This window comes from Halichoerus grypus, chromosome 14 (assembly GCF_964656455.1).
Source record: "Halichoerus grypus chromosome 14, mHalGry1.hap1.1, whole genome shotgun sequence".
Classification (NCBI taxonomy): Eukaryota; Metazoa; Chordata; class Mammalia; order Carnivora; family Phocidae; genus Halichoerus; species Halichoerus grypus.
The window spans coordinates 92,589,161-92,601,341 of NC_135725.1; the positions used below are offsets into that span (position 1 = coordinate 92,589,161).

General features: G+C 64.3%; 1 protein-coding gene across 1 annotated transcript in view; it reads right to left on the reverse strand.

Annotated features, from left to right (window-relative positions):
- CCDC187 (coiled-coil domain containing 187) overlaps positions 1-12,181 on the reverse strand; it is a 33,955-nt gene that overhangs the window by 19,226 nt on the left and 2,548 nt on the right. Inside the window, exons 3-9 of the mRNA XM_078061308.1 lie at positions 11,630-11,725; positions 7,778-7,912; positions 6,094-7,247; positions 5,747-5,841; positions 3,540-4,114; positions 3,074-3,161; positions 13-128 (exon numbers count right to left, since the gene is read on the reverse strand). Of these exons, the coding sequence (XP_077917434.1) occupies positions 13-128; positions 3,074-3,161; positions 3,540-4,114; positions 5,747-5,841; positions 6,094-7,247; positions 7,778-7,912; positions 11,630-11,725 (2,259 nt within the window). The remainder of the gene's footprint in view (positions 1-12; positions 129-3,073; positions 3,162-3,539; positions 4,115-5,746; positions 5,842-6,093; positions 7,248-7,777; positions 7,913-11,629; positions 11,726-12,181) is intronic.

The window sequence follows — 12,181 nt, forward strand, 5'->3', positions numbered from 1 at the left end:
GCTTGCCCTTACCGCAGCCTCGCGCGGTCCAGGGCGTGACCAAGCCCGCCGCCCCTCTGGCCGACGGCGTCTCCTCCAGCTGCCGGGAGCCGCAGGTGGGGTCCAACATGGCTGGCACCCCGACTGAGCTAGGGGCACACAAACACACATGTGAGCAGAGTCGGGCAGGAACATCCATGCAGTATGAGGCAGCTGCAGGGCTGGGGGTGGTGACCCGGCTTCCCTCGGCCTGAACACGCAGCTCTCAGACCCACCGGGTCCCGGGCTGAAGCCAAGGACCAGAGGCCTAAGGGGGATGGGCCTGTGACCAGAGGACCAGGAGGGCAGCAGTGAGCAGGTGGCACCCACGGATGCCGACACCAGCAGTGTCCCCCAGCTTGGGGGGGCGTCATCTGTGAGCGGCAGCATGGGACTGCACTGGGACCCCGGGGACCAGCAGCCCTCGGGAGCTCAGACGGCTGAGCCTCGGCTTCCACCACCACTGCACTGGGACCAGAATGCCCCTTGCCTGGGAGCCCAGGCCTGCTCTGGGTCTGCTCCCACGCCAGGCCCTCTCGGGGAAAACGGCCACTCTGGGAATGAGGGGCACAGAGCACGTTCTTCATCTCTGTCGTTCCCTCTACCATCTGCTAAGGGGCACTGCTCACCAGGCCCAGAATGGAGCAGGGTAGACACACCAGCCCTGACCCTCACCGCCACCTGCTCATGGCCCGAAACGCTGCCCCGTCCCACAGACGGAGCCTGAGCCGGCCAGGTGCCCGAGGACGCCGGGGTCACAGCCGGCCAGCTGGACTCGGAGGCCTGTCCCCGCTCAGGCCACCCTAACCCCCTGCCCTGAGGCTGGCCAGCACATGTCACTGGCAGGACTGGGAGGAAGGCGTCAGGCTGGGCCTTTCCCGAGACAGCGGTAGGCCAGGAGAGCCCCGCCCGGGACACGACGGTATGAACGGGGCACCTGTGTCCGCAGTCACACAGCTCTGCCTCACGTCACGTTTGTCCCCCTGGCGCACAGCGACTCAGGACCGCCCGAGTGACTAAGGACACACCTGCGGGCCATGGAGACTGAGGGGGGGGGGGGATGGCCCTCCTCCAGCCGCCCCAGGTGTTTGCGGAGCACCTGCTACGTGACTGCCCGGCCCCCGCCCCTGCAGCCCCTGGCCTTGCAGGGGAGATGGCTGGGAAGAGGGTCCTGGAAAGAGGGAGCAGCCCTGGGGAGGCAGTGGACGGGCTGGGGGCTGAATCCAGGTAGACCCCGGGATGGGGCGGGGGCTGCTGCGGGAGTGCGTGACCATCAGGGGACAGGAGGGGACAGGAGAGACCAGGTCGCTGCAGGGGCACTCAGCGGCTCCCCTTGAAGGGAATGCCCTCACGGCCATCGCTCAATAAGCCAGGGTCGGCAAACACGTCCCATAAGGGACTCACGGCAAACATGTGGGCTTTGCAGGCCACCCAGCCTCTGCCACTGTGGACACGACTCGACTCTGCCGTGTGAGCAGGACTGCCGCCCCCTCGCGTGAAGGATGAGTGTGGCTGGCTGCCCATCCAGATTTGTCCGCGGACAGACGGGCCCGCGGGCCCTGTGGACCTCGGGCCTAGACTTCCCAGGGCAGTAGTTCTCAAACGATCCCAAGGACTGGCCTCGTGCACCAGGTCCAGGGGGCCGGGGTGGGCTGGGGACTCTGCATGTCTAACGAGTTCTCAGGGCACAGTCTGAGAGCACCGGACTAGAGAATGCCGGGGAGGAAGAACCTCCCACGAGCTATGTGATCCTGACATGTCACTGTGCTTCTCTGAGCCTCAGTGTTCCTGTCTGTAAAATGGGAATGAGAACACATCTCACAGAACGCTGATGGCACTGCCCAAGGTGCAGGAGGGCCCGCGGGTGGGGGCAGGAATCCCGCGGGGGCGTGCCCTCCCCCACCCTTCCTTCCCAAGAGGCTGGGCCCTTGGAGGGCGGAGCCGGCATCCTCACCGTGCTGTGCTGGGGGCAGGCTGGGTCCCCAACCAGACGGAGCCCCACGGTCCCCACAGGGAATGGACAGTGTGGGGCATGGTCCCACCCCAACTCAGAAACTGGCCTGAGAGGCATCAGGATGGGCCAGGCCCTGGGTCTGGAGAACTTGGGGGGCAGCAGCTTGGGGCAGCGGAGGGAGGGCCACAAGCTGGATGAGGGGCACAGAGCCGTGAGCGGGGAGCAGCAACTGCTGTTTTGGAAGGGACAGGCCAGGCAGCTTTTCTGGACACAGAGGGGCCCGCAAAGCCCCTGGGTGCTGATCCCTGCGCAGCAAGGCTGCTGGGTCGTCCAGGGCGCGACTCTGCAAGCCTGGTCAGAGCCGGGGGCGCCGGGAAGGCACAGCGCCCGGGTGTGGGGTCCCCTGGGCGGGAACGCCTGGTGGTGTGAGCTGCTGGGCCTGCGAGGCCCTGCCCGCCGTCCAGCAGGGGGACGCGCAGATGTGGGGTGTCCACCTGGAGCCCGGGCACCGGGTCAACCTCTGGGGAGCGTCCCCTCCCTGGCCTCTCCGGGTCTGGGACATGGGCGGTGGAGAACCAGCAGTGCAGCCCAATGCTGCCCCCTGCTGGCAGCCATCGTTCTGTTCCACCAACTGGACTCAAAGGGCCTGCGTGAAGGGGCCCCCAAAGGCCTCAGGCCGTGCTGGGAGGAAAGCCACGAGAAGGTGCAGGGTCTGTGGATGGGTGGTCCTGAGCACTTAGACACGGGACACAGGACCTGGGGGGAGGACCCGCCGATCACACAGACAAGTGTGGCAGACTGTGTCCGGCTGGGGCCGGGAGGCCGTGCAGAGGAGTGTGGGGAGGGGCGCATTCGGGGGCTGTCCCCCCATCAGTGGGGACCTTGGGTCAGGGGCCCACTGCCCACAGCCCAGCTGGAGTGGAGTCTCTGAGCCACCGTGTGGCCGGCGCCTGAGCCAGCAGGCCCTGACCCGGGTCGGGGGGCTTCTCGCGGTCGGGTCAGCAGCTGTGTCACACCCAGACCCCTGGGCACCGGCTGTGCACTGCCGCTGGCTCGTGGCCTGGCCGGGGCGCGGGGGGCGCGGGGGGCGCGCAGGCTCACCGCCCGATGAAGGGGTCGAGGGCCTGGGAGGAAGCCGTGTTTCTTGCCAGCCTGTTATCCAGCTCCAAACGCCCGTCCTCAGTGAAACCTTGGAGAGATGGACCCCAGGAGTTGGCAGGAGGGGAGGAACCCCTGGCGGGTGGGGGTGGGGACGGAGGGAGGGGCACCCCCAGCCCCCACGGCCAGAGGGGCCTGCTGGGCCGTGTCCACGTTCTTGCCCCTCTTTGGGAGGGCCTCACCCCTCCTCCCGCCAGGGCCAGGTGCGGACAAGGTCTACAGCTGATGGAAGATTTAGCGCATGACCAGGACGGTCACCACGTCCCCTCAGGCGGCCCGGACACCTGCTGCGGTATCGTCCTCGTTATCTCCCCTTTAGGGAGAAGCAGCCAAGGGGCAGGGAGAAAGCGGGGTCCCCTTGGCCACTGGCGGGGCTGGTGGTCGCTCGCGGCCCGGGCCCCAGCCCTACCTCGGGGCTCGCTGTCGTAGTGGCCTCTTGGGCTGACGCTCTGTCGCCGCTCCCAGTCGGGGCTCCACGGCAGAGTCCTGCCATCCGGGAAGCAGGTAGGAGGGACAAGTGTCCTGGCCGGCATGTCTGCCCAGTCCCAGGGGGCCCCTCTGCTCCTGTTGGGCACCAGGCCTCCAGAGCAGACCGGGGCTGTGGGCACGGTGCTGGGGCGTGAGAGCGACAGGTCTGAGACCGGGTCCCCGAGAGTGTCCGGTGCCTCCGACCTGTGCAGCTTGGCCGTGAGGATGTCGATCCGCTGCTTCAGGACATTGGCCATGGTCTCCAGCGCCTGTAGCCGGGCCTGCTTGTAGCGGAAGTGCAGGGACCCCGGTGTGCCCAGGTGCTCGCTCTCCTCGGCGTCCAGGTAGATGCACACGCCTGGGCGCGGGGGGCGGGTGGTCAGGTCCTGGAGCTTCAGGGGGCCCGGGGAGGAGCGGGCGGACATCAGCATGGGGGCACCATCCCAGCCGTCCCGGGGGCCGTCCATCTCCAGAGTCTCAGTGCGATTCAAAGCTCTGTTCAAACACAGGCAGAAGCTGCAGGGAGAGAGGGCAGAGGGGGTCAGGTCCGGCGCATGCGTCCTCTGCTGCGTGTTCAAAACATGTGTGTGCAGGGGGGAGCCTAGCGCAGCTTCTGTGAAGGAGCGCATCCATTTACAGTGACTGTCTCTGGCCGGAGGGGTGGCTACGGGCCTCTATACAACAGGGTCCACACACGGCCCGAGAAAGACCGAGTTCTGGGGTTTAACACCAAGAGCCTGGGCGACAAGAGAAAAAAAGAGCTCAACCAAAGTGTTTCAAAATGCACAACTTGTGTGCATGGAAGGACGCAGTCAACAGAATGAGAAGGTGGCCTCCGGGAGGGGGGACATGATGGCAAACCCCAGATCTCATAAGGGTCAATGCCCAGACGTATGAGGAACACCTACAACTCAACAACAACAAAAACACCACTTTTCCATAAAAAGGAAGGAATCCTGACACTGGCTACAACATGGATGAACCTGAGAATGAGGGACCAATCCCCAATGATCGACTCCCAGGAGGCCCGAGAGGAGTCAGATCCACACACATGGGGAGCAGGAGTGGGGGCGGGGGGATGGGAAGGGGGTTTAACAGGACAGAGTCCAGTGTGGGAAGATGACCACGTGCTGGGGACGGACAGAGGGGACGGTGCACAGCAGTGTGAACGCACGGACTGGCACTTAAAAGCAGTGAAGATGGTAAATCCATGTTATGTGTATTTCCCTACAATGTCTTTAAAATGTGGAGGGAGAGGGATGCCTGGGTGGCTCAGCCAGTGAAGTGTCTGTCTTCGGCTCAGGTCATGATCCCAGGGTCCTGCGATCGAGCCCCGCGTCGGGCTCCCTGCTCAGCGGGGAGTCTGCTTCTCCCTCTGCCTCTGCCCCTGCCCCCGCTTATGCTCTCTCTGTCTCTCTCGGTCAAATAAACAAATACAATCTTCAAAAAAATAAAATACATAATCGCGAAAACAACAAAAACAAAAGAGAACAAAACAGAAAAGGAGTGTTGGCAGAGCACGGAGAGGCCGGCATCCTCCTCCGTTGCTGGGGGGGGGATGCAAAATGACGCAAGGTGGGAAAACCACCTGACAGCTCCCCGAAAGTGAAACGCAGACTTCCCCTATAGAGGTGCCCGGCGAATCCACTCCCACGTCCGTCACACGAGATGGGTATTCAAGCCATTCATTCACTGCAGCCCAGAGGGGGTGGCCCAGATGTCCCCCAGCCGGCCGATGGACACAGCGTGTGGGGTGTCGTACCCCACAGTGTGACACTGTGGAGTCTTATTTGGCCGTGAAGAAGGAAGGAAGACCTGACGGCCACTGCAGCAAGGATGAACCCGGAGAACACGCCCCAAGGAAGAAGCCAGACCCCAACGGCCACATCTGTGGGATTCCGCTCATAGGAACGGTCCCCACAGATGCCTCTGCGGAGGCAGAACGCAGGCGGGCTGCTGGGGAGCTGCTGAAGGGTATGGGGTTTGCTTCTGGGGTGCTGAAATGTTCTGTGAGCAGAGCGGGGGATGGCTCGATGCCCCTGCATCGAGCACTGTAAATGTGCTGTGGGAAGCGGCACCCCCCGTGATCACCCGCTCTGGGCAGAGGGAGCCCCACCCAGCAACGGCAGCCCCCGCCTGCCTACCCACCTGCCCGGGGCCTCCTGGTCCCCCAGCACCATGCCGGAGGTCACCTTGCTCCACTCCAGCACAGGCGACCCCAGGCTCCCGGGAGCTTCCAGGCCCTAAAGCAGAGGAGAGCACAGTGAGACCTCCATCCCAGCCGGAAGACCCCGAGACGGCTCTCTTAGCCCCAGGACTAGCCCTGCCCTCTAGAGGGGCTCAGGCTGGACCCCATGGGGGCCCCTTCTCTAGGGCTGGGGCAGAGGCAGTGGGTCCCTCCTCCACCAGCCCCGGGGAGGCAGGCATTTGGGGCTGCCAGGAGCTCAGGGGCTGAGCTGGCCGGCACCGCGTCCTCACCCGGGCCCAGCACCTACCCTGGACGGCGCACAATGCGGGAAAAAGGTCACAATGCCGGGGTTCGTCTGGGAGACCACAGGGACGGCTTTGCCGAGGACGGCCTCCCGCTGCTTCCTGTAGACTTCCTGCAGCCTCTGGTTCTTCAGCTCGAGCGCCCGCACGGCCGAGGCCTTCTCCTCCAGGGCCTGCCGCCGCCGCGCCAACGTCTTCTGGCGCATGAACTCCCGCAGCGCCTCGGTGCTGTAGCGGTGGCCCAGGGCGCCCCGGGGCTTCGGGCAGGGTGGTGGCACCCGTACCTCGTCCTCCTTCCCAGGGGCACCCCCGGCGGGCCTCAGCCAGCCGTGCTCCACTCCGGAGGGCGGCAGGAGGGAGCCTCTGCCCTTGCACCGGGTGCTAGCACCCTGCGTGAAGGAGGCGCTCCGGGACCGCTGGCCAGAAGGGCTCCAGGGTCTTCGGGCAGGGCTCTCCCAGTCTTCATGAGTGGCCCAGGTCCGCGGGGGCTTGGAGGTCTGCCCGGCCGAGGCACTCCAGGGCCGCTGCGGCAGGGAGGTCAGCCTCTCAGGGGGGCTCCCGGGCCTCTGGAAGGAGGGGTTCCGTCCTGGGGCCGCTCCAGTCCGCTGGGACCTGGAGGCCTGCCCGGCCGAGGCGCTCCAGGGCCGCTGCGGCAGGGAGGTCAGCCTCTCAGGGGGGCTCCCGGGCCTCTGGAAGGAGGGGTTCCATCCTGGGGCCGCTCCAGTCTGCTGGGGATAGGACTCCCACCCAGCCAGGGTGCTCCAGTGATGCCCAGTGGGGAAGCTGCCAAGCCTCTCTAAGGAGGAGCGCCTCCCCTCCATCCTTGCTTGAGGACTCTTGGAGAAGGAGCCCCGCACGTCTGGGGTGCTCCAGGGGCCCCACTGCCTCCTCCCCGCCGGGTCCTGCAGCCGCAGCTTTGACCGCCCCAGCTCTGGCCCTCCCCTGGAGTGGCGGTGCCGGGCCAGCTCCAGCCCGGCCTGGATTTGCTGGCGGAGGTCTCTAAGGACGGCCATAGCGTTTTGGATGGTCATAGGCTGATCGCAGGAAGCCAGGTTGGGTGCGTTGGCAGACAGCTGCAGGTCACCTCGGAAGGAGGCTGGACTGGGCATCCGGGGGCCGACAGGGGAGCTCTCGGCAGCTCCAACTCTCTTGCCATCTCCTGCAGAGACAGGTGGTCACAGGTGTCAGGAGCCGTGGGGGCCCAGGAGGAGCAGAGCCCGCTCCCTGCCCCAGGCACCCTCAGCCCTGCTCCCAGGGAGCGCGCCCCTTGGCCCTTACATGCATCATGGCCTTGGACACTGCACCTCTGGGTGCAGGTCCTACGCATGGGTGACTCGGCCTGGCACAGAGCCACCCACTCCAGACTTGGTGGAAACAGCACGACTGGGTGACGTGTGTCTCCTAGCGGAGCCCCTGCCGCTCCCATCCTGCATTCCCTACCGTGGGAAAGCCTAGGTGGCCGTGCCCTGCCTCCCAGGAGCCTAAAACATGTCTCTCAGGGGCAGAAAACCTTTCTTTGGCTTTTAAATATCATGCTTTCTCCAAGTCCCGTCTGATGGCAGATCTGGAGGGCGTTGGACAGGCTGCTGGGGAGAGGTTGCTCTTGCACCCGACGCCACGGCCTTCCCCTCCGCGCCCCCCCGATGCCCCAGCAGAGCAGGGAGGAGCACAGGCGGGGGCACCAGCTACCTAATTCCGCCGTAGGGGCCTGGTCTCTTGAGGGAGCCTTGCTCTGGAGCCCGGGGAGGGCGGGAGGGGGCCCAAGCAGGGCCCTCACCAGGGCTGGTCCTTTCCTCCAGGCGTAAACACCAACCAACTCAGAATCTTAAACAGAGAAAACGCACACACAGCGGAGCGGCCGGGGCCTTCCGAATGTGGGCCCAGACGAGGAGGTCTTTGGCCCCGGGGAGCCCACGGAGACTGCGTCACACGCTCCCAGAGGAGCTGGGGCGAGCCTCAGCCAGCGGCCAGCAAGAGGCAGGGCCGAGTCCCAGGATGACTCTGGCCAGTGACCTGACTTCTCTGACCCTGGGTAAACGGGGTAATAAAACCCGCTCCCCACGGCTTTGCCTGTAAAAGCAAGGCCACGGGCCCAGGGGCACTGCACATCCTGGGTCAACGCCAGCCCACACTAGCAAGGACCGCACTCAGGAGGAGCCCGAGGGGGAGGCTAATGTACGCTGGCCTCTGCCCTGAGCCGGGGAAGGTCTCTGCTTTCATGCTGCTGAGGCTCCGCCTACAGGGGGTCCCAGGGAGCACGGACACAAGCGCCCGCCGCCTCCCAGCCACCAGTGAGCTTTTGTTAACAAATGTTGTCGCATAAGAAACATCATTTATCAAAGCTCTTACTTCATAATCCCAGATTACACCCTCCAAATGCCAACACCAGCCCCACGGTCACTACAAACCAGGTTGCTGGCGGAGGCCAGAGCACCGGCCAAGCTTTAGCTCACACACACACGCGCACACTCGCATACGACACGCAACACACGCAGACACGGAGACCCACGCATAGACTCAGACACACACGCATACACACGCACACACACAGATATACACAGACACACACAGACATGCACACAGACACACAGAGACACGCATCTCCCCACACACACGCATACACAGAGACACACGCATACAACACACACAGACATGCACACAGACACACAGACACACAGACACACGCACAGACCGCGCACACGCACAGACACGCATGTACACGCACACAGACACACACACGCACACTGCATCTCCCCCAGGGCCAGCCCTGGGCAGGAAACTGGACCTCCCAGGCCAAGACCTGTCCTGCCTCCCACAAAGGGGCTTGTTTTTGCCAAGCAAGGGGCCTCACAGCAGGGACCGCAGAAAGCCGACCCCTGGGGGCAGGCACCCAACAGGGTCAGAGACCCCCCCACCGCCCAGACCCGGAGATAGTCACAGGCTGGAGCAGCGGCCCCAGGAAGGGGAGGGGGCTGCACAAAGCCACTCCCTTCATAGGCCACACATGTAGGAAGGACCTCGGCCGCTCCCCAAAGCCGAGGCCCCTGGGACACGACCCAGGGCTACACCACCTTGCAGTCTTGCCCTCCAGGACCTGTCCCCAAGGCCACCTCTCCACAAGCCACACCCCTCCAGCGAGGGCCCCTGAGGCCACGCCCTCCCACACCAGGCGCCTGGGACACCCGCGGGTAAGAGCCCGTCTAACTCTGGCTCTGTCGATGACTAGCTATGGGCCTTGGGGAGTGACTTTACTTGGTTTCCCCATCTGTGAGCACCGCCCCACGGGACCACAAACATGGGTTCGGGCTGGGAGGGGTCAGGATTCTGCTGGCTCCGGGCAGAGTCAAAGGCCAGGGCTGAGGCCGGCACTGCCCAGCTGGACACGTTGGGGTTTTAAAAGGCACCAGTGGGGTCGGGCTCCCCAGCAAGGCTCCTCCGCCCTGGTCCCCCGACACGGCTGAACTGCACAAAATTGCCACTGCGGCTCCCTCCCCGGGGATACCACGCAGGGATTTGCCGCCCCCCCTGGGCGAGGGGGCTGCCCGATGGCCAGGCCCCTCCATCACCGGTCGCTCATCCCCCATTAGCCCGCCAGAGGGGTCCGGGTCAATAAATGGGTCCTGATGGGCACATTTTTTTCTTCTGCCGAGCAGTTTAATGGCAATTAATTTTTTTATGAGAGGATTTTTAATCTGTGGAAATGGATGAAGTCCCCAAGTGCCCTGTCAGAGCCCCAGGGCCGACCTAATCTATGATAAAAAATGCAAAGTGAGGTGCTATAATCTGAAATTAAATATTGGGCTTCATTTTCCGTCGGCCCGGATGGATGAATATTTTATAACTATTGCAATTTAATTTTTTGTTAACTACAGCAAATTCCTAATTCATCCAATTCCCAAGTCCTGTGGCTCTGACCTCTGACCCCAAGCTCATCTCTCCTTAGCCCAGCTGTGACTTGGTCACTGACAGAAACTAATGGTCAAGTCCGTCAGGGTGACACGGTGGTTACGATGATGGATGCAGCGTGAGGCAAGCCCTCTGACCCAGTGTCGGGCAGAAAGCAGGTCATTTGTCAAGCGAGCCATTAAAATAAAGCTGAGGGGTAGGAGGAGACAATGACGCAGAAAACTGTGATATCTCGTGCCTTCTCCGTGGGCCTTCTGGAACCTTCTCCGTGGCTCCCAGCATCCCTCACTGTCAGGTTCAAGTGGAGGTTCTCTCTCCTCTCCTGTTGCTTCCTACCCTTGCTGAATAGTTGTGTCTGCCCCAGCGGCCTGCGGCTGCCTGCCTCCCTCAAGGGGCCCTGAAGCCAGCGTGGGGGAGGGAGACGGTCATGGTCCCGCCGGAGCCCGCGCTGCCCCCAGCGGAGGTGGTGGGTCTGAAGGCGCGGAGCAGAAAGACGGCGCGGGGCACGGGCAGAGCACGCACCGCTGGGCTCTCTCGGGTGAGCCGCACAGGCCTGGAGCTCGCTCGCCCACGTGGGCCTCTGTGAGCCTCAGCATCCCCATCTACAGGATGGGGGCAAGCCCGTCTGCGGCGGAGGAGGGCCGTGAGGGTGGCCGAGCTGGGGTCCAGGGAGTGCAGCTGCTCCGCACTGACCCCCCTGAGGAACAGTGCCGCCTCGTTCCCCACACACCACGCGGGGCCCTCCTGGGGACTGCTGGATCCAGGGCAAGGGCGCGGCCACAAACCTATCCAGGCTGGACAGCTGGGTCTCTGCCGGACGCCGCCACCCCGCCACCCGCCCAGGCCCCAGGGGAGAGACGCCCCAAGTAGAAATTCCTCTGGGACCTCAAGCCCGCCACCGTCCCCACGTCTTCCTCGGACTCTCCTGGGACATGGTCGGCCGACGCGCCCCCTGTGTGACGGCTCCATGTCCCCAAAGGGCTGGGAGACCGTGGACACGAGGCCAAAGGCCTTTGCTGCAAGCAGGGCCTCAGTGAAGCAGGTGTTGTGGGTTTGCTGCCTGAGTCCAAATCCCAAACCAGGCAGATAGGGAAAGCCCTCCCTCCTGCAGACCCCCCCGCTGCTGAAGGCCGCTGCACGGCGGCTCCCCGGGAATGCCGCAGACGCGCAGCCGACACATCTGTCCACCGGACACCTCGCAGCCGCCCACCATCACCGGTGCGTCTTCACACACGTGCGCGCCGGCTATAAATGTGTGTGAAGGCACGGTGAGTGAGCGGCCCTGTGTGCTTGGAGACCTTCGCAGTCTGGGGGGCTCGGGGCTTTTGTGGGCTTTCCCTCCATCATGGTGGGAGGGCCCTGCATGAGCGGGGACCCCCCGGCGCCCCGGGGACTGCCAGGGTCTGCGGTTCCCCGAGATGCGGACGCCAGCGCTGCCCTTCCCCCGTGCCCTGCAGACCCACCCCCCCGCCCAAGCCCCTGCCGATCCCAGGTCCCCGGGCCCACAGCAGCCCAGGCCTCTGCTGTCCCCGGCACCAGAAACCATGCGCCAGAAAGCCGTGTGCCCACCTGGTGAGCTGGGTCACAGACGTTTACCCCCAGGACATGTCGCGGCCCCAAATGGGCAGACCTTACCTTTGTCTTTGGCGGCTCTTCTGGGGATGGGTGATCTGGGGGCCTTCTCCCTTTTGCAAGGACTACTTTGCATCCTTCTGGCTTTCTCCCGTGGAACTTCAGGGAGGGGAGAGGAGGAGGGAAGGTGAGCAGTCACATTCACGGGGATAGCCACGCTCGTGGACCCGGGCTCCTATGGAGCAAAGCACCTGTCCTGCCTGCTCCCTGGGCCTGTGCAGGGCCAGAGGGATACCCTGGACTGCCCGCCCCCCAGCAGGCCTGGGCCCTCCACACCCTCCCTCCGGGACCCTGACTGGTCACAACTTCCTGGAGTGCCTGGGGCCGAGAGCCCCTGAGGACAGGAACAGCCTCCCAGCTGGGTCTGCCCTGCCCATCTCAGGCTGACCTGCAGCCCTTGGGTTGACTCAATGGGCTGTCAGGGAGCGGTGGCCAGCCAGGCTGGACAGGGGCTCAGCGGGGGGAGCTGGGATCAGAGTGAGGACCACAGGGGCTTTGCATGGTGGGGTCCACCTGGCTGGACAGGAGGGGACATGGAGACCCCAAGGGGGTGGA